Raw genomic sequence first — 21,815 nt, 5'->3', positions numbered from 1 at the left:
CCTGCTCCCTGGCTGGGGGTCTGGCGGTGGTGGGGTCTGTCCCTGCTCCCTGGCTGGGGGTCTGGCAGGGTGGGGTCTGTTCCTGCTCCCTGGCTGTTGGGGGGGGGGCTCTCCCTGCTCCCTGGCTGTGGGTCTGGTGCGGGGGGTCTAACCCTGCTCCCTGGCTGTGGGTCTGGCAGGGGTGGGGTCTGTCCCTGCTCCCTGGCTGTGGGTCTGGCAGGGGTGGGGTCTGTCCCTGCTCCCTGGCTGTGGGTCTGGCGGGGGAGGGGTCTGTCCCTGCTCCCTGGCTGGGGGTCTGGCGGGGGTGGGGTCTGTTCCTGCTCCCTGGCTGTTGCGGGGGGGCTCTCCCTGCTCCCTGGCTGTGGGTCTGGGGTGGGGGGGTCTAACCCTGCTCCCTGGCTGTGGGTCTGGGGGGGGGGTGTCTGTTCCTGCTCCCTGGCTGTTGGGGGGGTCTCTCCCTGCTCCCTGGCGGGCGCTCTTGGGGGGGACTGACACACCTCCATGGCTGTAGCGGGGGGGGGGCTCAACCAGCTCCCTGGCTGTGGGTCTGGCGGGGGGTCTGTTCCTGCTCCCTGGCTGTTGGGGGGGCTCTCCCTGCTCCCTGGCTGTGGGTCTGGTGTGGGGGGGTCTAACCCTGCTCCCTGGCTGTGGGTCTGGGGGGGGGTCTGTTCCTGCTCCCTGGCTGTTGGGGGGGCTCTCCCTGCTCCCTGGCTGTGGGTCTGGGGTGGGGGCTCTCCCTGCTCCCTGGCTGTGGGTCTGGGGGGGGCTCTCCCTGCTCCCTGGCTGTGGGTCTGGCGGGGGGGGTGGCTGTCCCGGCTCCCTGGCTCTGTGTGTGTATGGGGGGGGGGGTGTCTGCGTCTGTCGCGGGGGGGGGGTGTCCGGGCTGGGGGCGGGGCCTGCCGGGGCTGCAGCTGGCGGGCCAGGCTCCTCCTGTCACAACCCAGCCGGAAGGGAGCCGCAGCGAGCTTGGGGAGAGCGCCGAGCCGAGCCCGGGAAGACGAGCTTGGGGCGGGGGGAAGCGAGCGCAGGCGAGCCCGGGGCACCCAGTGCGGGGAGCTCAGGTTCGGCGGTGCGGTTCGGCTCGGAGCCCGCCGGGAGCCGCGGTCATGGCTCTGCCCGCGGGGCTCTGGGCAGCCTGGATCCAGCTGGTGCTGAGCGCCGGAGCCACCAGCCAGGTGAGGGGGCTGGGGGGGCAGGGCGGATGTGTGGGCGTGGGGCATGCCTGTTTGGGGGCGGTGAGGGGCGCCCAGGCAGCGCCCTGTGGAGGGTTTGCTGGAGGGGGGCGTTGTTCCTGGGTAGCCATGGGTGGCCTGGAGGCGGGGGAGGCAAAGAGGGGTGTAAATCACCCCACTTCCCTGTTCCCTCACCTGGGGCAGGCCACGACGTAGGCCAAGCCCCCCCCCCGCCCCTGTGTGTAGTTGGGGGGGTGGGTTCTTAGCGGGAGCTCTCCAGATGTGACTGTTTGGGGTGGAGGGAAGTGAGGCACAGAGGGACTTACCAAGGTCACCCCATGAGCAAGAGATAGAACCCAAGAGTCCTGGCTCCCAGCCCCCTGCTCTAACCCACCAGACCCCAGTCCCCTCCCTGAGCCTGGAGAGAACCCAGGAGTCCTGCCTCTCACCAGACCCTGCTCCGCTCCCAGAGCCAGGAGAAAACACAGGAGTCCTGGCCCCTTCTCTCAGGGCCCTGATGCCCCATGCTATGTGGTAAGGGGTAGCAGCAGCGGTGGGCGATGCCCTGGACCCCAGACTCCAGGTCTCGTGGGGGGGTGTCTCTGCAGTACCCCCTTTCCCCAGGCATTCCCCATGGCTCCATTCTGGGACCCTGTGGTTGGGCCTGGAAGCCCCACAGATTAGGATGGGCCTGACCTGGAGCTGCCCTCTCGCCCCCCATGAGAGTTTCCTGGGGAGGGTCACTGTGCCCCATGCCAATGGGGCAGCCTAGTGTTTGGGGGAAGGGAGCCTACTTCCTTGGATGGCATGATCACCACTGAGCTGTGCCCCCCCCCCGACCTGTGGGGTTCCAGCCCTGCATATGGGAGCCCCCCTGGACATCAGCTAATGCTGAGCTCCCCCCAGCAGCCCCCAGTCTCTGGCAATGCCCCTGGCTGACCCCAAGCAGGCCTGGTTAGCATTCATGTCCCTGGTGCCACTGGCTGGCATGGCACATGGGGCAGTGCCACAATGGCCATGCTTGTTCTGCTGCCAGTGGTATGTGGGCCTCGTGCCTGCTGGGCTATGGAGCCATGGGGGGAACCTCCCCCCCATCATCCGGGGCACCCAGCTCTATCCCATGCCAGCTGCTCTGGGTCAAGCTGGGCGGAAGGGGAGCAATGGGAGCAGTCGGGGCCTGAGAACCTAGATTTCCCCCCCCCACATATGCCCCATCATGCAAGGCAGCGCCAAGGGACAGATTGGGGGTGGGGGCAGTGCCCCATCAGCGTTGCAGGAGGGGAAGGGTAGGGAACCCCCTGCTGGTGCAAGGTCCCTCTGCCCTGCTGTGCCCTGTCTCTGGGAGCTTTAACCCCCCCGTCCCCCGCCACCATGTTCAGTGCCCTGCTGCTCTTGGGTTGATGGTTGGGGCCTGGTCTTTGGAGGGGTTGGTTCTGGTGCCCAGCCCCCCCGCCAACCCCTAGACCTCCCTCCCCTCACAGAGCTGGAATCGAACCTAGGAGTCCTGACTCTTGGCTCTGGGCCCCTTGATACCAGAAAGCCAAACTGGATAGAAGTGAGGAGGGCTGGGTGGGGAGCCAGGACTCCTGGGTTCTTTCCCTGGCTCTGGGAGAGGAGGGGGTCTAGGGGTTAGAGCAGGAGGGCTCCAGGACAGGACTCCAAGGTTCTATCCCAGCTCTGGTAGGGGAGTGAGGTAGAGTGCCATAACTTCTGTTCTAGATGATGTGTGTGGGGAGGGGGTTCTTCTGTAGTGGGGGATGCTGCTCCCCCCATGGCTACCTTTGCTCCCCCCATGAATCTGGGGAGATCCCTCCATCTCCCCTCGATCCTATGTTGTTGCCAGTTACCAACCTCCCCCCCCCCCAGCTTGCCATCTGGTGCCTTAATTTACTGATGGATGTAGCATGGATAATTCATGGGCTGGAAGGGGAGACAAGGAGCAGGGATGGGTGGGGGAGGGAGGGAGGGACAGAAAGTAGAGGGAAGGGTGGATGGGGTGGGAAGGGGATGGGTAGGGGGCACAGCTCGTAATTTTCACCCTGGCAGCCTCCGTTCCTTCTGTTGTCCCCCTCCCCCACTGGTCCCCCTTCTGCCGCATTAGCTGCCATCCCATTAGCTGCCCCATGCAGCATCTAACCCCCTTCTCACCCTCCCCAAGACGCTGGGCTGGGGGGAGGTTGAAGTCAGCCCAGGCTAAATCGTGGCAGCTGCTGAAAAGCCGAGAGTGAGCAGCTTAGCCAGGGAGAGCTGGGGTAATCCGGGCTGAACTGGGGCCAGCTCCCTCTGGCATCCCCCACCAGCACCAGCCCTGCCCCCCCACAGCACAGAGACAGCCCCCCGCCCAGCCAGTACCCCTCCCCCATAGAGACGCAGCCCCTGCCCCTCCACGGTTCCTGCCCCGCCATTGCCCCTCCACAGCTCCCTACCCCCCCCTCAGTGCCGCTGCCCCCATGTCCCTGCCCAGCCAGAGCCCCTCCCAGGACACAGCCACACGGCCCCCCACCTCAATGCTCTTCCCCCAGTGCATCGACACAGACCCCTGCCCCACCATTCCTGCCCAGCCAGTTCCCCTCCTCCACAGAGGCACATCTCCCTGCCCCCCACTTCCCTCACCCATCTAAGGGCTCCCCATCTTCCATGAACCACACAGAGAGATGAGGGTCACCCTACTGGGAAGGAGAAGGGAAACACTCTGCACCCCTCCCCTGAAACCTGATACTCCCCCAAATGGGTACCCAAGTGGGGGCTGAGAAAGGAAGAGCCCTCCTGACACATATGGGGGGATCCTGGGGTCTCTGACCTTCACTGGGGCATCTGAGCTCGGGGCAAGGGTGAGGCCCCTGGGATTATGGCCCAGTGCCACAAAACAGGGCAGAGAATCCCAACCTGCAGCCCCTGCTAGTCCAGCCCTGCCCCCGACTGCTCTGCCAGTGCCCCTCACTCCCGACCCACAGGCCCCGCTAGCCCAGCCCTGCTGGTGCCCCTCCCTCCCTCCCGACCCGCAGCCCCCTGGCTACCCTGGCAGGGTCGAGAATGAGCCCTTTGTTGTTGTTTTGGTTGGGTTGGGTGAGGCTGTGAAAGGCGGTTTGTTAAAGGGCCAAGGCTGGCACTGTGCCGGGCGGGGGCAGGGATGGCACCTGGTTCCTCGGTCCGAGGGCTCCGTGGGGGAGGGGAGCAAATGGGGGGCAGAGATCCCATTTCCTCAGCAGTGATGAGAGGTAATGGTGGGATATGGGGGAATGAGAGGGGGAGGGGCTGGGATAGGGGAAGGGAGGGTAAGTGGAGGGAGGGCTGGGATCGGGGAGGGTGATCCTGGGGGACGAGAGGTGGGGAGAGGGGCTGGGATGGAGGGGAAGGAAGGGTGAGTGGAGGGGGGCTGGGATGGGGGAGGGTGATCCTGAAGGGGGTTATGTGTGGGAGAGGGAGCAGATGATAGGGGGAGGGTTATTTAAAATTCCTTCTGGGAGACAGTCTCCATGGCGACCAGGAAGATCGGGCAACTCCATGGGGAGCAATTACCGCAGCAACAACATCCCTGTGGTTGCTTGGGAGAGAGAGAGAGATGGATGGGGGGGGAGGGAGATGAATGTGTCACTGAGCCACCCCTAGGGGTCCTCCAGCTCTGACAGAGCCCCCAAACCTGACCCACAGCCCTCCAGCTGCTGACCTAGAGGGAGAAGCCTCCGTGTCCCATTCCCTGCCCCCCTGAGCCAGCCAGTCCCTGCCCTGCACAGATCGCAGCTCGAGGGGAAAGGCCCTGTGCACACTGAAGGGGAGGTGGGGCGGGATCAGCTGGGAGCCCAATCTGGCTCCAGGATCGGGCTCCCCCACCTGGCCACAGGGTGCTGGCACCTCCTGCTCTCATCCCAGCAAGACGGGCAGGAATGGCATGTCTGGCGGGTGCAGTGGGGTTGAGTGTGGCAGGGCAGGGCAGGCTGGGCACTTATCTCTCCCCCCATGGCAGGCGCTGAGTGTGGCGAGAGTGGAGCAGTCCAGGCACTAACCCCTCCCCCTGTGGCTGGCACTGGGCGTGGCAGGGGTGGGTGGGCCAGGTGCTAACCCCTCCTTCCCCCATGGCAGGTGTGGGCATGGTGCGAGTGGGGCTGGCCAAGGACTAACCCCTCCCCGTACGGCAGGTGTGGGGCTGGCCAGGCGCTAACCCCTCCCCCCATGGCCGGGGCTGGGCATGGCAGGGGTGAGGCTGGATGGGCACTAACCCCTTGCCCTGTGGCAGGTGCTGGGTGTGGCAGGGGCCCCTGTGTCCGAGCCCCAGGTGGCTGTGTTCTGTGGGAAGCTGACCATGCATCGAAACCTGCAGACAGGCGGGTGGGACCCTGACGCTGCCGGCGCCCGCAGCTGCTTCCGCAACCGCCAGGAGATCCTCACCTACTGCCAGGAGGTACCTGCCCCACAGCTCCTCCTGCCCCACGGCTCCCCCACAACCCATGGTCTCCCCCTGTACCCTCCGCACTTGCACCCTGCCAGGCGATCCTCGCCTACTGCCAGACCGTACCGACCCCCTCTCTCCCACACTCCCTGCCACCTCCCTCCCCTATGCAGCCTCACACGGGCCCCCTCCCAACAGCTCCTTTTCCATGGTCTGTTCCCCACCAGTGATGGGGTCTCCTCGTGCGGCGCTCTTCACACAACAGTGCAAAGGGCTGAAAGATATTTGGAGGTGGGGGGCTGATCTGTCCCCAGGGGAGACCCAGGGGTGAGGAAAAAGGGGCAGAGACCCCTATTGAATCCCTGCTGCCCCATGGTTCTTCCCCACGGCCCCTGCTGTCTGCCTCCATCTTTGGGGGGAGGGGCAGGATTTTATGCCCCTATTGACCCCATCGGTGATAACTGCCTGCCCCCCATCTGCCCCACAGGTGTACCCCGAGCTGCAGATCACCAATGCAGTGGAAGGCACCCAGCCAGTCACCATCGACAACTGGTGCAAGAAAGGACGTCCCCAGTGCAAGGGGCATCGGCACATCGTGGTGCCCTACAGGTGCCTGGGTGAGTGGGGTTGGAGGCAGGACGCCTGGGTTCCATTCCTGACTCTGGGAGGGGACTGAGGTTTAGTAGGTAGAGTTGGGGGGCTGAGAGCCAGGAATGCTGGGTTCTCTCCCCAGCTCTGAGAGGGGAGGAGGGTCTGGGGGTGCAAACAGGGTGTGTGGGGGCCATGCTGACCCTGTGTGTGTGTCATCCCCTCTCACCCCCCACCCCCACCAGTGGGTGAGTTTGTCAGTGAAGCGCTTCTTGTGCCTGACACCTGCAAGTTCCTGCATCAGGAGAAGATGGATTCATGTGAGAGCTACGTCTACTGGCATGGCGTGGCCAAGGAGGTGAGTGTGGGCAGGGGTGCTGGAGGACCCCAATGTCATCCCTGGGCTGCCAGTGCACCCCCTTGGGGAGACTGCCCCTTACAGGCACCAGCGTGTACCACTACCTTCTGGGAGAGTTGGGGTGGGGCTTCTCGGGAGATACCACTCTCATGTGGGGTAGGCGAGGTTCAGGACAGACAATTGAGGGGAGGGGGGCTTGAGAGATACCACTGCCATCTGGGGAGGGAATTCTTGGGAGATACCATTGCCATTTGGGAGCAGGGAGTTTTGGGGAGATATCAGGGGGGCAGTTTGTGGAAGATACCACTGCTATTAAGAGGGATATCATTGCCATCTGGGAAAGGTCTAATGCAGGGGTTCTTAAACTGGGGATCGGGACCCCTCGGGGGTCACAGGGTTATTACATGGGGGGTCGTGAGCTGTCAGCCTCCACCCCAAATCCCGCTTTGCATCCAGCATTTATAATGATATTAAATTAAAAACACCTTTTTATATATTTATAAGGTGGGTCGCTTGCTATGTGAAAGGGGTCACCAGTACAAAGGTTTGAGAACCACTGGTCTAGTGGGATACCATGGCCATAAGGGAGGGTTGGTGGGGGAGGGTAAGTCTGAGGACATACCATTGCCACGGGGGAGTAGGCAGTTTTCAGGACATACCATTGTTGAGGGGAATTTTTTGGAAAATATTGTTGCTATTAGGGGGTGTTAAGAGATACCACTGCCATTGGGGGGGAGCTCTCAGGAGATACCCTTGCTATTGAGGAGGAGTTATTGGGAGATACCACTGCCTTGGAGGTAGGCGGGGGGGGCGGGGTGCTTGTTGATATACCAATGCTGGATTGTGTAAGAGTGTCTGATGCTGCTCCCCCAGGCCTGCAGCAATGAGGGGCTGGAGCTGCACAGCTATGGGATGCTGCTGCCCTGTGGGGCTGACCGCTTCCGGGGCGTGGAGTACGTGTGCTGCCCCTCACTCCCCCTCCCTGTCCGGCTGGAGGAACCCACCCCGGTCCCCCGCAACATGGCCCACCTGAAGGAAGAGCCCAAGAGCAGGTGAGAGGACATATAGGGCACTGTTATGGGGGAGCTTGCACCCTGTCTCCTTTGCTCGGGGCATTGCTGCAAGGGAAGCTCACAGCCCCCCCAATCCTTTGCGACTCGGGGCACTGCTGCGAGGGAAGCTCACAGCCCATCCCTGATTCTTTCCCTTCAACCCTGCTGTAGTGAGAGGCTCCCAACAGGCTGGGCCCCCATGGAAGAGGAGACACTGGAGGCAGATGGGGATGGGGAGGAGGATGTTGAGGAGGAGGAAGAGAACGAAGGCCCCAGGGACAGTGCAGACGACACTGACCCCTTCCCTGCCACCTGGGATGACTATTTTGTGGAGCCCGGTTACTACGACGACAGCGTCACCCAGACCACCATCACCACCACCACGCGGACCACCGAGGAGGAGGGCAAAGGTGAGATCCAGTCCCTGGGCAGGGGGCAGCTGCGTGGAGCGGAGGGGGTGGCTGTCCACAATCCTCCAGGGCAGATGACTGCAGGGACAGAGCTGGAAGTTTCCCACAATTCCCAGGGGCAGGGCATTGCTGCGGGGGGGAGGGGGAGAGAGCTGTCAGTTTCCCAGAATCCTCTGGGGCAGGGTGCTGCTGGGAGGCAGAGCTGGCAGTTTCCCATCTCCTGGGGCAGGCGCTGCTGGAGGGGGTGGGAGCTGGCGGTTTCCCAGGATCCCCTGAGGCAGGCGCTGCTGGGTGGCAGGGGAGGGCTGGCAGTTTCCCAGAATCCCCTGGGGCAGGGTGCTGCTGTGGGGAGAGCTGGCAGTTTCCCGTCCCCTGGGGCAGGCGCTGCTGTGCTGACCCTTTCAGGCGGGGTGGGAGTTCCCAGGCGAAGGGGGATGGCACAGCCTGGCACGGAGCTGATGCACCTGCGGATTGGGGGGCGGGAGATGGGATGCTCAGCTGCCTGGGCTGTTTTCATCTCCTCCCCACATCACAATGTGGCTCCTGTTCTGCGTGGCACTGTGCCCAGCTGTGCCAGGCTCAGAGGCAGCCACCGGAGACCCTCCACCCCGCCTGGGCTGAGGAGAAACTGCAGCCCAATACCCCAGTGCAGTGCTAGGGGGCGCTCAGCTGCAGGGGTGGGGGCTTAGCAGGGGGCGCTGTGCTGTGGGGCAGGGGCTCAGCAGGGGGCGCTGTGCTGTGGGGAGTGGGGCAGGGGCTCAGCAGGGGGCGCTGTGCTGTGGGGAGTGGGGCAGGGGCTCAGCAGGGGGCGCTGTGCTGTGGGGAGTGGGGCAGGGGCTCAGCAGGGGGCGCTGTGCTGTGGGGAGTGGGGCAGGGGCTCAGCAGGGGGCGCTGTGCTGTGGGACGGGGGCTCAGTGGAGGATGCTGTGCTGCAGGGAATGGGGCGGGGGCTCGGTGGGGTGCGCTGTGCTGCGGGGAGTGGGGCGGGGGTTTGGCGGGGTGCGCCGTGCTGTGGGGAGTGAGGGGGGACACCGTGCTGCGGGGGCAGCCGGGCTCGGCGGGGCTGTGGGGCATGGCCCGATGGGGGCTCATTAGGGGGTACCAAGCTGACAGCCCCTCTCCCCCACAGCCAGCCCTACCCCGCACCCCACAGATGGCGTGGACATCTACTTCGAGATGCCAGGTGATGGGAGTGAACACGCCAACTTCCTGCGAGCCAAGATGGACCTGGAGGAGCGCAGGATGAAACAGATTAACAAGGTGCTTGGGGGGAGGGATTCAACCCCCCCCCATCCACCATCCTGCCCCCCCCCCCCCGGTTTTCCCCGGTGCGGTAGCCCACACATGGGCTCCGCCCCCACGTCCTCCATGTCTGCAGGGGTCTCTCTGTGGCCAGTTCCACATGGCCAGGGCTGCCCCCAACTCACCTGTCAGAAGGTCCTGTCAGGTTCTGACCCCCTTGCTGCCATGGGAGCATGTTACCATGTCTGTATGTGGCCCGTGTTGGTGGCCTGTGCACCGGCGAGCATGGAGCGGGACTGTGGAGCTTGCAAGCCTGGGGGATGCAGGCTGACAATAGGCAGGGTGCTGGATGTAGGGCCAGGCCCCCCATTCATCCCCGGTCCCCCCCCCAGGTGATGAAGGAGTGGGCCGAGGCAGACAACCAGGCCAAGGAGCTACCCAAGGCTGACCGGCAAGCGCTGAACGAGGTGAGGCCCATGTCCGCTGGGAGAGCAGGGTGGGGCTGCCCCCACAGGTTCATGACCCCGCCCCCTCCCCGCCCACTCCCTCCTGACACTGAGGGCTGTCCCACAGCCACCCTACGGTGGCACCAAGTCTGCCTGAGGGGTTGGGGGACCCCACTCATTTGCCCCTGCCCCACTGGCGCCCCTCACTTTTCCCCTATGGGTTCCTGGCCCCGCCCCACTGACTAGCCCCGCCTCCTCTGACCTCCCTGGCCTCACCCATTTGAGTTCTTGACCATGGCCCCACTCCCTGCCTCCCTGCACCCCCCCCCGGGAGGGTTCCCGCCCCACCTCCAATAACCTTCCCCCCTGGATTCTCAGCTCCGCTCCCTTGAGGGCTCCTGGCCTGGCCCCCGCTGACCCCCGGCCCCTCCCCACACAGCATTTCCAGTCTATCCTGCAGACACTGGAGGAACAGGTGGCGGGCGAGCGGCAGCAGCTGGTGGAGACACACCTGGCCCGGGTGGTGGCCCTGCTCAATGACAATCGGCGCATGGCACTGGAGAGCTACCTGAGCGCCGTGCAGAGCGACAGCCTGCAGGTGGGCAAGGCGGCCTTGATCCGGGGGCACTGGATCCTGGGGGGAGAGGGGGTAGGTCAGCCTAGAATGGGTTCTAGAACGGGGTGCCAATTGGTTGGCTCAGATGCCATGTTTGCCCTGGATTGGCTGCCCCAGCTGGAGCAAGTGCTGCATAGGTTGGTGGGATGGGCCAGTCTAGAACAGGTTCTAGAAGGGGTTCTAGGGTAGGAACACTGATTCGCCAGTGCTGTGTGGATTAGTGGGAGTGGGTCAGTCTAGAACAGGTTCTGAAGTTGAGATTTCTATTGACTCTGCCTCTCCCCTGCAACTGACTGCCCAGCCAGAGCAAGTGCTGAATGTATTGGCAGGGGTGGGCCAGTCTAGAATGTATTGTAGAGTAGGGGTGCTGATTGGCCAGCTCTGACTCCACTTCTCCCCTGCAATTGGCTGCCCAGCCAGAGCGGGTGCTGCCGGCGCTGAGGCGGTACATTCGGGCGGAGCAGAAGGACCAGCGGCACACGCTGCGGCACTACCAGCATGTTCGTGCTGTCGACCCTGAGAAGGCCGAGCAGATGAAGTTCCAGGTGGGGATCCCCCCATGCCCTCAACCATCCCCTACCCCCGGTGGTCAGGGGAGAGGAGCACCTGTCCTAACAGCCCCCCGTCTGTCTGTCTCCTCCTCCATCTGTCCCCAGGTGTACACCCACCTGCATGTCATTGAGGAGCGCATGAACCAGAGCCTGACCCTGCTGTACAAGAACCCTCAGCTCTCTGTGGGGTTGCGGGACCAGATACGTACGTATCCTGACGGCCCCTCCCCTGACAGGCCTTCGCCTGGCTCTCCGCGGGGCTGTGGGACCAGATATGTATATACCCCGACGGCCCCCTCCCCCGGCTCTCCATGGGGCTGCAGGACCTGATATGTACGTACCCCAATGGCCCCTCCCCCGACGGCCTCCTCCCCTGGCTCTCCACGGGACTGTGGGACCAGGTACGTAGGTAACCCAATGACCCCTCCCCCAACGGCCTCCCCCGGCTCTCCGTGGGGCTGTGGGACCAGATACGTATGTACCCCGATGGCCCCCTCCCCCGGCTCGCTGCGGGACCAGATACATATGTATCCTGCGGCCCCCTCCCCCGGCTCTCCATGGGGCTGCAGGACCTGATATGTACGTACCCCAATGGCCCCTCCCCTGGCTCTCCACGGGGCTGTGGGACCAGGTACGTAGGTAACCCAATGACCCCTCCCCCAACGGCCTCCCCCGGCTCTCCGTGGGGCTGTGGGACCAGATACGTATGTACCCCGACGGCCCCCTCCCCCGGCTCTCCATGGGGCTGCAGGACCTGATATGTACGTACCCCAATGGCCCCTCCCCCGACAGCCTCCTCCCCCTGCTCGCTGCAGGGCCAGATATGTATGTGCCCCAATGGTCCCCTCCCCCGACGGCCTCCTCCCCTGCCTCTCCGCGGGGCTGTGGGACCAGATACGTATGTACCCCGATGGCCCCTCCCCCGGCTCGCTGCAGGACCAATACATTCATACCCCGACGGCCCCTCCCCCGGATCTCTGCGGGACCAGATATGCATGTACCCTGACGGCACCCCCGGCTCTTCACTGGGCTGTCGGGCCAGATGCGTATGTACCCCAGCAGCCCCTCCCGCCCCCAGCTCTCCACAGGGCTGCAGGACCAGATAGATATGTACCCCAGCAGCCCCTCCCCTGACAGACCCTCACCTGACAGCCCCCTCGCCTGGCTCTCTGTGGGACCAGGTCCATCCATACCCCGATAGCCCCTAAATGGCCCTTCCCCCAACAGCCATCAGGGCTGCAGGACCAGATACATACATACATACCCCAACAGCCCCCTGATGGCCCAGGGCCCTGACATCCCTCCCCCCTGACAGCCCCCTGGCTCTCCGTGGGGCTGAGGGACAAGATACATACAAACCCTGGTGGCCTGGCCCCCCAACATCTCTTCTCCCGATGCTCCCCCTCCCGCAATGTACCCAGCTTCCTAAAGGTCTTTGCCCCCGGTGGCCACCTGACACCCCTCCCCGCAGTGTCCCAGCCCCCAATGGCCAGTGTCCCTGCTGGCCCAGCCCCACCGATGCCCCCTTCCCCTTACATTGCCTTCCCCCAATGACCTCCCTCAACATCCCCCTCACCCACCCCTGGGTGGTGGGACCTGTGTGTACCCCCTGCCAACTCCGCCCCCAATACTCCCTCCCCACCCCTCCCCCGTGACACCCACCCCACCAACTAGGTGTGTGTGCTGCCCTTGCCCGGCTCTCAGAGGGGCTGTGGGAGCTGGCATATACATACCCCACACCCAGGGGCAGCGAATTGTATGGGCCCGTGGTGCCCTCGTTTTACCAATACGAGAGCACAGGGGCCCGGCTCCACCAAAGTTCGGGGCCGGGTCTCTTTCCCCGGCCCCACCTGCCATCCCTGGGCAATTTAAAAGGGCCTGGGGTCCCCGCCGCCACCACTGGCAGTGCAATGGGGCTAAGGACACTCCACTTCCAGAAGCGGCTGGCATGTCCCTGTGGCCCCAGGGGGATGGGGGGGGCTCTGCGTGCTGCCCCAACCCCGAGCGCCAACTCTGCCAACAGTGGCCAATGGGAGCTGTGGGGGGTGGTGCTTGCAGGCAGCGGTGCGTGGAGACCTCTCAGGCCCCCCACCTAGGAGCTGCTGCTAGAGGGGGATGCAGGTCACTTTTGGGAGCCACCCGAGGTAAGCGCTGCACCCCTCACCCTCTCCCACACGCCAACCCCCTGTCCCAGCCCAGACCCTGCACCCAAACTCGCTCCTAGAGCCTGCCCCCTGCATCCCTTCATGCACCCCAACCCCCTGCCCCAGCCCAGACTCCGCCCCCAAACTCTCTCTGAGCCTGCACCCCCTTCTGCACCCCAACTGCCTGCCCCAGCCCAGAGCCTGCATCCAAACTCCCTCCCAGAGCCCACACCCACTCCTGCACCCCAACCCCCAGCCCGCACCACCCAAACTTCCTCCCAGAGCCTGACCTACACCCAAGATTCTGCCTAGAGCTTTAGGCAGGGGTGCGTGTGTGTGTGTGGGCGGGGGGGGACTTGGACCCGTTCTGGGCACCACCAAAAATTATATAAACCTGTCGCCCCTGCCCACACCCATCTGGGATGCCTCCTACACCTCACCCTGCCCTGACACCCTCGTGCTCAGCTCTGGGAGGGGAGTGAGGTCTATTGGGTTAGAGCAGGGAAGCTGGGAGCCAGGACTCCTTGGTTCTATCCCTGACTCTGGGAGGGGAGTGGGGTGAGACGGCTTCAGTCACAGAGACCCTCTCAGGACTGTTACCTGATGTATTTAAACTACTTCTGAGCCCGTTTTCCCTGCCAGTTTGGGACTCCAGAACCCTGGCTTGTTGAGCCAGACACGCTAGTCTGCTGCAACACAGACCCAGGTCTGGTCCATGCCCCTAAAGCTGCAGACTTTAACCAAAAACTGCTCAAGTGACCTATCTCCAGCACCCAGACACCTAGTTCCCAATGGGATCCAAACTTCAAATAAATGTGTTTTACTCTGTATAAAGCTTATACAGGGTAAACTCATAAATTGTCTGCCCTCTCTAATACTGATAGAGATGCACAGCTGTTTGCTCCCCCAGGGATTAATCGCTTACTCTGGGTTAATTAATAAACAAAAGTGATTTTATTAAGTATATAGAGTAGGATTTAAGTGGTTTCAAGTAATAACAGACAGAACAACATAAGTTACCAAACAAAACACTCAAGTCTAAGCCTAATACATTTAAGAAACTGAATACAGGTAAATCTCACCCTCAGAGATGTTCCAATAAGCTTTTCTCATAGACTAGACTCCTTTCTAGTCTGGGCCCAATCTTTTCCCCTGGTACAGTCCCTGTTAGTTCCAGCTCAGGTGGTAACTAGGGGATTTCTCATGACTGGCAGCTCCTTTTGTTCTGTCCATGCCCTTTTATATCTTTGGCACAAGGGGGGAATCCTTTGTCTCTCTCTGGGTTCCCACCCCTCCTTCTAAATGGAAAAGCACCAGGTTTAAGATGGATTCCAATATCATGTGACATGTTCACATGTCCTGTGAGACTTCATTAATCACTGGCTGGCACCCAGGAAGGCTTACAAGTAAACAGAGCTATTTACAACCAATTATCCTAGTTAATGGGAGCCATCAAGATTCCAAGCCACCATTAATGGCCCACACTTTGCATAGTTACAATAGGACTTCAGAGTAATACTTCATATTTCTAGCTTTCAGATACAAGAAAGATGCATACATACAAATAGGATGAACACACTCAGTAGATTATAAGCTTTGTAATGATACCTTACGAGAGACCTTTTATATGAAGCATATTCCAGTTACATTATATTCACACTCGTTAGCATATTTCCATAAAACATATGGAGTGCAATGTCCCATGGGGTTTAGTGGTTAGAGGGAAGGGTGGGGGAGGCTGGGAGCCAGGATTCCTGGGTTTTATTCCCAGCTCAGGGAGTGTAGTGGGGTCTAGTGGTTAGAGCAGGAGGCCAGGTTCCCAAGAGGGTGGTAGGGATGCTTCTTGCTGGGGAAGGTCTCTCCCTGCTGTGACCCGTATCCCCTGGTCTCTTTAGAGGAGCTGCTGCAGGCAGAGCGGGCAGGGACCAGCAGCCTGCTCACCACGTCCATCTCTGAGACACGCACCACCGAGGAGTTCCTGCCGCTGGACAGTAGTGAGGACCTAAGCCCCGAGGACCATCCTGATCACCTGGGGGCCAGGAACTTCTTCCAGGGGGAAGGTGAGGGGGTGGGGCCAGAACCTGGGGGGATGGATCCTATGGGGACGGGGGCAGGGTCAGAACCTGCAAGGGCAGAGCCAGAGCCTGTGGGGCAGGAACTGATGAGGAATCCACAACCTGCTGGGACAGGACTAGAACCTACAGGGCTGGGACTGTAGAGAAGGTGAAAGGGACAGGGCCAGAAGCTTTGAGGGTGAAGGGTGAGGCCAGAACCCAAAGCATCAGGCCAAGGGCAGGGAAGGGGCTAAAACTGGTGGGAGAAGTGCTGTGGGGCAGGGAGGGGGATTTGAAGGGGATACCCCCCATGTGCCTGTGCCAGGCTGTGTGTGGGGGGACAGGGCAGTTTATTTTCCATGGGGGGGAGTCAGCATGGGCCCCCCAGCCCCCACCTCAACATGTCTGTTGTCTCTGCTCTGTGTCTCTTCCTGTCGCTCCCCCACCCCACGGGCTGTCTTCTTCCGCGGGGACCCCTCCTCGTCAGACTCCCAGCCAGCCACGAAGAAAGGTGAGTGCCTGGGGGTGGCCGACTGCACCCCATCCCCTCGCAGCGATCAGCCTGCTTGACTTTTACTCGCCAGGACTACTTCCCCCACTGCCTATGTGACTCTTTTCTTCCCCACAGCCACGGGGATGGCGGCGGAGTATGACTACCTCACCAGCGAGAAGATCCCATTGGGCGAGGATGAGCAGAGGGTGAGCAGATCTGGGGACTCGGGGGCCACCCCACATTAGTGAGTAGGGGTGGGAGGGGAACAGCTGCTCTGGGGTGCACAAGACCTTCCCCTGGATGGAATGAGGGCACAGCTTGACATGACCCGCCTCAGCTGGGGATGTGGGTGCAATGCATGATGGGAGAGCAGCTTGATGTGACTTCCCATGAATGGAATGAGGGCACAGTGCATTATGGAAGACACGGTCTCCTCCAAGACTGTACAGGCAAGTCTTATGTTACGCGGGGGTTCCGTTCCAAGGTTAGCGCGTAAAGCGAAAACCGCATATACTCAAAATTACATCCCCAAGCCCTTTAAATCCCAGCCCGCAGCTCCAGCCCGGCCCCAGCCCGGCTGCCAAAGCTGAGGGCTGGGATTTAAAGGGCTCCACTGCGGCTGGAAGCCTGGTGGAGCCCTTTAAATGCCGGCCCTGGCCCGGCCGCCGGAGCTGCGGGCAAGATTTAAAGGGCTCCACCAGGAGCCCGGAGGAGCCCTTTAAATCCCACCCACAGCTCACGCGGCTGGGGTGGGGCAGCATTTAAAGGGCTCCACCAGGCTTCCCGCCGCAGTGGGGAGCCTGGAGGAGCCCTTTAAATCCCAGCCCGCAGCTTTGGCAGCCGGGCTGGGGCTGGCATTTAAAGGGCTCGGAGCTCCACGGTGTCTGAAGCCTCAGGCCCTTTAATTTGCCCCAGGGGCTACCAGCCACCTCTGCAGCTAGGAGCCCCCTGGGTGATTTAAAGGCCCTGGGACTCCCAGCCACAGCTGGTGCCCCAGGGCCTTTACATCTTGAGGCCACGCCCCCTCAGGACTCCGGCCGTTCAGCGTACAGATGAAATCGCACATGTTAAATGCGCATAAGTTGCGGCAGACCTGTATGATGACAGTGTGTAAGGGGAATGCGGCTAAGCACCATTTTCCCACAATACTTTGCACCCTGTTGCCATGGAGGGATAGGTGCCCCCTCTCAGCTCTAATGTGTCCCCCACACCCCACCCCACCCCCAGGTAAACATCTCCATGGGGGACATCAAAGAAGTGGTGTACAAGTCCCCGGAGATTCAGCGTGACGAGCTGGTAAGTAATTGCAACATCCACAACGGCAGCGCTGCCTCCCCCCACCCCGCCATGTACACCCCGCATCCGTGTCCCCCTGCAGCGCTGCCTCCCCCCACCCCGCCATGTACACCCCGTATCCGTGTCCCCCTGCAGCGCTGCCTCCCCCCACCCCGCCATGTACACCCGGTATCCGTGTCCCCCTGCAGCGCTGCCTCCCCCCACCCCGCCATGTACACCCCGCATCCGTGTACCCCTGGAGCGCTGCCTCCCCCACCCCGCCATGTACACCCCGCATCCGTGTCCCCCTGCAGCGCTGCCTCCCCCCACCCCGCCATGTACACCCCGTATCCGTGTCCCCCTGCAGCGCTGCCTCCCCCCACCCCGCCATGTACACCCCGCATCCGTGTCCCCCTGCAGCGCTGCCTCCCCCCACCTGGCCATGTACACCCCGCATCCGTGTCCCCCTGCAGCGCTGCCTCCCCCCACCCCGCCATGTACACCCCGTATCCGTGTCCCCCTGCAGCGCTGCCTCCCCCCACCCCGCCATGTACACCCTGCATCCGTGTCCCCCTGCAGCGCTGCCTCCCCCACCCCGCCATGGCCACCCCGCATCCGTGTCCCTCTGCAGCGCTGGCTCCCACACCCCGCCATGTACACCCCTCACCCGTGTACCCCTGGTGCGCGGCCTCCCCCACCCAGCCATGGACACCCCGCATCCGTGTCCCCCTGCAGCGCTGCCTCCCCCACCCCGCCATGTACACCCCGCATCCGTGTCCCCCTGCAGCGCTGGCTCCCCCCCCCCGCCCTGTACACCCCGCATCCGTGTCCCCCTGCAGCGCTGCCTCCCCCCACCCCGCCATGTACACCCCGCATCCGTGTCCCCCTGCAGCGCTGCCTCCCCCACCCCGCCATGTACACCCCGCATCCGTGTCCCCCTGCAGCGCTGCCTCCCCCCACCCTGCCATGTACACCCCGTATCCGTGTCCCCCTGCAGCGCTGCCTCCCCCCACCCCGCCATGTACACCCCGTATCCGTGTCCCCCTGCAGCGCTGCCTCCCCCCACTCCGCCATGTACACCCCGTATCCGTGTCCCCCTGCAGCGCTGCCCCCCCCCCCTCCGCCATGTACACCCCGCATCCGTGTCTGCCTGCAGCGCTGCCTCCCCCCCCCTGGCCATGTACACCCCGCATCCGTGTCCCCCTGCAGCGCTGCCTCCCCCCACTCCGCCATGTACACCCCGTATCCGTGTCCCCCTGCAGCGCTGCCTCCCCCCACCTGGCCATGTACACCCCGTATCCGTGTCCCCCTGCAGCGCTGCCTCCTCCCACTCCGCCCTGTTCACCCCGTATCCGTGTCCCCCTGCAGCGCTGCCTCCCCCCACTCCGCCATGTACACCCCGTATCCGTGTCCCCCTGCAGCGCTGCCTCCCCCCACCCCGCCATGTACACCCTGCATCCGTTTCCCCCTGCAGCGCTGCCTGCCCCACCCCGCCATGTACACCCCGCATCCGTGTCCCCCTGCAGCGCGGCCACCCCCCACCCCGCCATGTACCCCCCGCATCCGTGTCCCCCTGCAGCGCTGCCTCCCCCCACCCCGCCATGTACACCCGGTATCCGTGTCCCCCTGCAGCGCTGCCTCCCCCCACCCCGCCATGTACACCCTGCATCCGTGTCCCCCTGCAGCGCTGCCTCCCCCCACCCCGCCATGTACACCCTGCATCCATGTCCCCCTGCAGCGCTGCCTCCCCCCACCCCGCCATGTACACCCCGTCTCTGTGTCCCCTTGCAGCGCTGCCTGCCCCACCCCACCATGTACACCCTGCATCCGTGTCCCCCTGCGGCGCTGCATCCCCCTGCCATGTGCACCCCGCAACTGTGTCCCACTGCAGTGCTGCTTGCCCCAACCCAACTCTGCTGCATGTGCCTTGAAACTGTCGTCCTGCAGTGCTGCCTTCCCCCCTGCTCTGCCACGTGCCCCCCACATCTATATCCCCCTGTAGTGCTTCCTTCCCTCTGCTGTGTGCCCTGCAACTGTGTCCCCCTGCAGTGCTGACTCCCCCTGGCGCTGCTGTGTGGGACCTGGAACTGTGTCCCCCTGCAGTGCTGACTCCCCCTGGCTCTGCTGTGTGGGACCTGGAACTGTGTACCCCTGCAGCGCTTCCGCCCTCCAGCCCCGCTCCACCATGTGCATTTTGAAACTGTATCCCCCTGTAGTTCTGCCTTCTCATGGCCCTGCCATGTGCGCTCCGCATCGCAGTTCCCCTGTGGTTCTTCCTTAAGCCCCTCCACGCCTGCGCGTGCACACAGCTAGGGGCACTCTACCACCATGTTCCCCTTTGCACTGGTGCCCCCACAGCTGCGTGCACCTTTCAACTTGCCCCCCCCCCACCACCGTGATGGTGCCTCCTGCTCACTTGCCCCCTCCACCACTACTGGACGCAGTCTCCGTCCAGTAGCACCTCCTCCCATACGCAGGGCTGAGTGCATCCCCCATCTGCAGTCCCAGTCCTTCTGCTGTGCACCCCCAGATGCTGCAACCTCGCCCTTGCCCCATTGTGAGCCCTAGAAAGTCCCTGACAACCTGCACCCCACTCCTGGGGGATGGGGGGTAAAACTAACCTGAACCCTAAACTGGGGCTCTTCCTTCTAGGGCTGTGGGACCTGCCCCCTCCTTGCTAAGCCCCCCAGCCTCCCCTAGTGAATCTATCAGGAAGGGGGAAGGAGCACATGACACTCTCTGTCCCCCACAGGAGCCAGACACCCTGGTAACCATTAACAGGGGTGCCCTGATTGGCCTGCTGGTGGTAGCAGTGGCGGTTGCCATGGTGATCATCATCAGTCTCCTGATGGTTCGCCGGAAGCCCTACGGGACCATCAGCCACGGCATTGTCGAGGTGACAACCCCTTCAACCCCTCACAGGGACCGCTGGCCTCATAGGACACTGGGTGGGGTGGCACAGCCAGGCAGAGCCAGAGGTGGAGCCCAGATGTCCTGGCTCCCAGCCCCCTGCCTTGCTCTGACCCACTGGACCCCACTTTCCTCCCAGAGCTCGGGACAGACCCAGGGGTTCTGGCTCCCAGCCCCTTGCCTGGCTCTGACCTACTGGACCCCATTTTCCTCCCAGAGTTCAGGATGGACCCAGGGGTCCCAGCTCCCAGCCCCACTGTACTGCCTCCTAGCGATGGGGTTTGGGAAAAGGGGCGGAGCCTCCAGCCCCAGCACCCCTAACCATAGGTAGCGACTCCATGGGTGCTCCGAGGCTGGTGAGCACCCCTGACAGCTCACCGCCCCGCACCCCCGCTCCAGCTCACCTCCACCTCCTCCGTGAGCGTGCTGCTGCGTCCTGCTTCTCCTCCTTCCCTCCCAGCGCTTGCGCCGCAAAACAGCTGTTTTGCGGGGCAGGGAGGGATGGGGGAAGAGGGGGAATGAGGCGGAGCCGGGGTGGGGATTTGGGGAAGGGATCCAATAGGGCAGTGAGGGGGTGGAGTTGGGGCGGGGACTTTGGGGAAGGGGGCAGGGAAAGGGTAGAGTCGGGGCGGGGCCAGTGCCGGGGGGGCATGAGCCCCCACTGGCGCCAGAGAAAGTTGGTGCCTATGCCCCTAACCCCTGTGTCTGTCTGTCCATCCCTGGGGCAGGTGGACCCCATGGTGAGCCCCGAGGAGCGGCAGCTCAGCAAGATGCAGAACCACGGCTACGAGAACCCCACCTACAAATTCTTTGAGGAGATGCACTGAGAGGCCAGCCGCACCATGGGTGGGAGGGGCAGTGGGGGGGACACAGAGTGAAGCATTCACAAACTGCTACCCCTCCCCCAACACTGGGAGAGGATTAAACCTGCTTCCCCCTCATGACTTCCTGTCCCATCTCCCTTTCACCCCCTGTCACCCCACAATGCTACCCAGCCCCCCAATGTGTCCCCCTCCAATGTTCCCCAGCCCCCACAACCCTGTCCCTAGTGCTCCCCCAGCCCCTTTCCCACCCTGGTTTCTAAACAGCCCCCACTGCCCCCATGGAATCATGTCCCTACAATGAGGGGGGCTTTGGGTGTGCTGTAGTAGTGGGGTAGGGGGGGTCAATCCCATCAGCTGGGCTGTGGAGGATTCAGGGAGGTGTTTTTTCTAGGTGTTTTGAATGTGTGCACATGCACACAACGCCGTAACTACACCCAGCAACCCGCCAATGTGCACCCTCTTGTATGTGCAACGCTGTGACCTATGTCCACACAACGCAGACATGGCACCATAACCTACACCCAACCCTACACACAGCAACACTTGTGTCCAAATCCACGTGCTGTTAGGTGCACACTTGCACATGCCCCTCGCTAGCTGTACTTAGTATCAGGGGGGCAGCCATGTTAGTCTGTATCAACAAAAGCAACGAGCAGTCCAGTGACACCTTAAAGACTAACATATTTATTTGGGCATAAGCTTTTGTGGGTAAAAAACTACTTCTTCAGAGGCATGGAGTGAAATGCCTGTATCTGTAACTTTCACTCCACGCATCTGAAGAAGTGGTTTTTTTACCCATGAAAGCTTATGACCCACTAAATCTGTTAGTCTTTAAGGTGCCCCCGCACTCCTTGTTGTTTTAGCTGTACTTAATTTATTTTAAAGCTCGATTTGGGGAGGGGTGTTGGGGGGGGAGTAGGGGGATGGGGTCACACTGGGGGATGGGAGAGGGTAAATCCACTTCCTATGACTGGAGAGCTCAGTGGCTGGAGCAGGCAGGACTAGGTAGCATCATCCTGGGTCTCTCCAGAGCCTACACTTGCCCCCTGCCCCGCCAGTCTGTATTAAAATGTGTGTCCAATTTAATGCCATACACAGAGGACTCCACAAACTCCCCACCCCAGTAGAATGGCTGAAATGAGCTATACCATCTTAACTCCTGCAGTGAGGGGGGCATTGGGGATATACTATCTGCCCCCCTGAAATGAAGGGGGGCAGAGTAGGGATATATCATGCCTGCTGCAGGAGGGGGGGTGTACACCATCTTGTCCCTGGCTGTTGGGGGGGTGTATT

At 62.5% G+C, this 21,815-nt stretch overlaps 1 protein-coding gene across 1 annotated transcript; it reads left to right on the top strand.

Annotated features, from left to right (window-relative positions):
• The first annotated feature begins 951 nt into the window (after positions 1–951).
• Positions 952–21,246, top strand: APLP1 (amyloid beta precursor like protein 1). The gene is made up of 17 exons (XM_044991517.1): positions 952–1,175; positions 5,407–5,571; positions 6,047–6,176; positions 6,393–6,505; positions 7,379–7,557; positions 7,729–7,967; positions 9,097–9,227; positions 9,602–9,676; positions 10,095–10,253; positions 10,688–10,816; positions 10,928–11,027; positions 14,862–15,026; positions 15,508–15,531; positions 15,649–15,719; positions 16,741–16,809; positions 19,541–19,684; positions 20,427–21,246. Exons 1-17 carry the CDS (start codon positions 1,107–1,109, stop codon positions 20,523–20,525), a joined length of 2,061 nt encoding a protein of 686 aa, XP_044847452.1. The 5' UTR covers positions 952–1,106; the 3' UTR covers positions 20,526–21,246.
• Positions 21,247–21,815: the final 569 nt, after the last annotated feature.

The sequence above is a fragment of the Mauremys mutica genome, chromosome 17 (assembly GCF_020497125.1).
Source record: "Mauremys mutica isolate MM-2020 ecotype Southern chromosome 17, ASM2049712v1, whole genome shotgun sequence".
Classification (NCBI taxonomy): Eukaryota; Metazoa; Chordata; order Testudines; family Geoemydidae; genus Mauremys; species Mauremys mutica.
Note: the sequence above shows the minus strand (reverse complement) of the source record. Positions and strands in the feature narration are given on the sequence as shown.

Excerpts from the sequence above, each read along its gene's own strand:
- APLP1 (XM_044991517.1), top strand. The coding sequence starts at position 1,107 with ATGGCTCTGCCCGCGGGGCTCTGGGCAGCCTGGATCCAGCTGGTGCTG. Across the intron at positions 15,027-15,507 it reads GAACTTCTTCCAGGGGGAAG|ACTCCCAGCCAGCCACGAAG; the intron begins GTGAGGGGGTGG and ends CCTCCTCGTCAG. Across the intron at positions 19,685-20,426 it reads TCAGCCACGGCATTGTCGAG|GTGGACCCCATGGTGAGCCC; the intron begins GTGACAACCCCT and ends TCCCTGGGGCAG.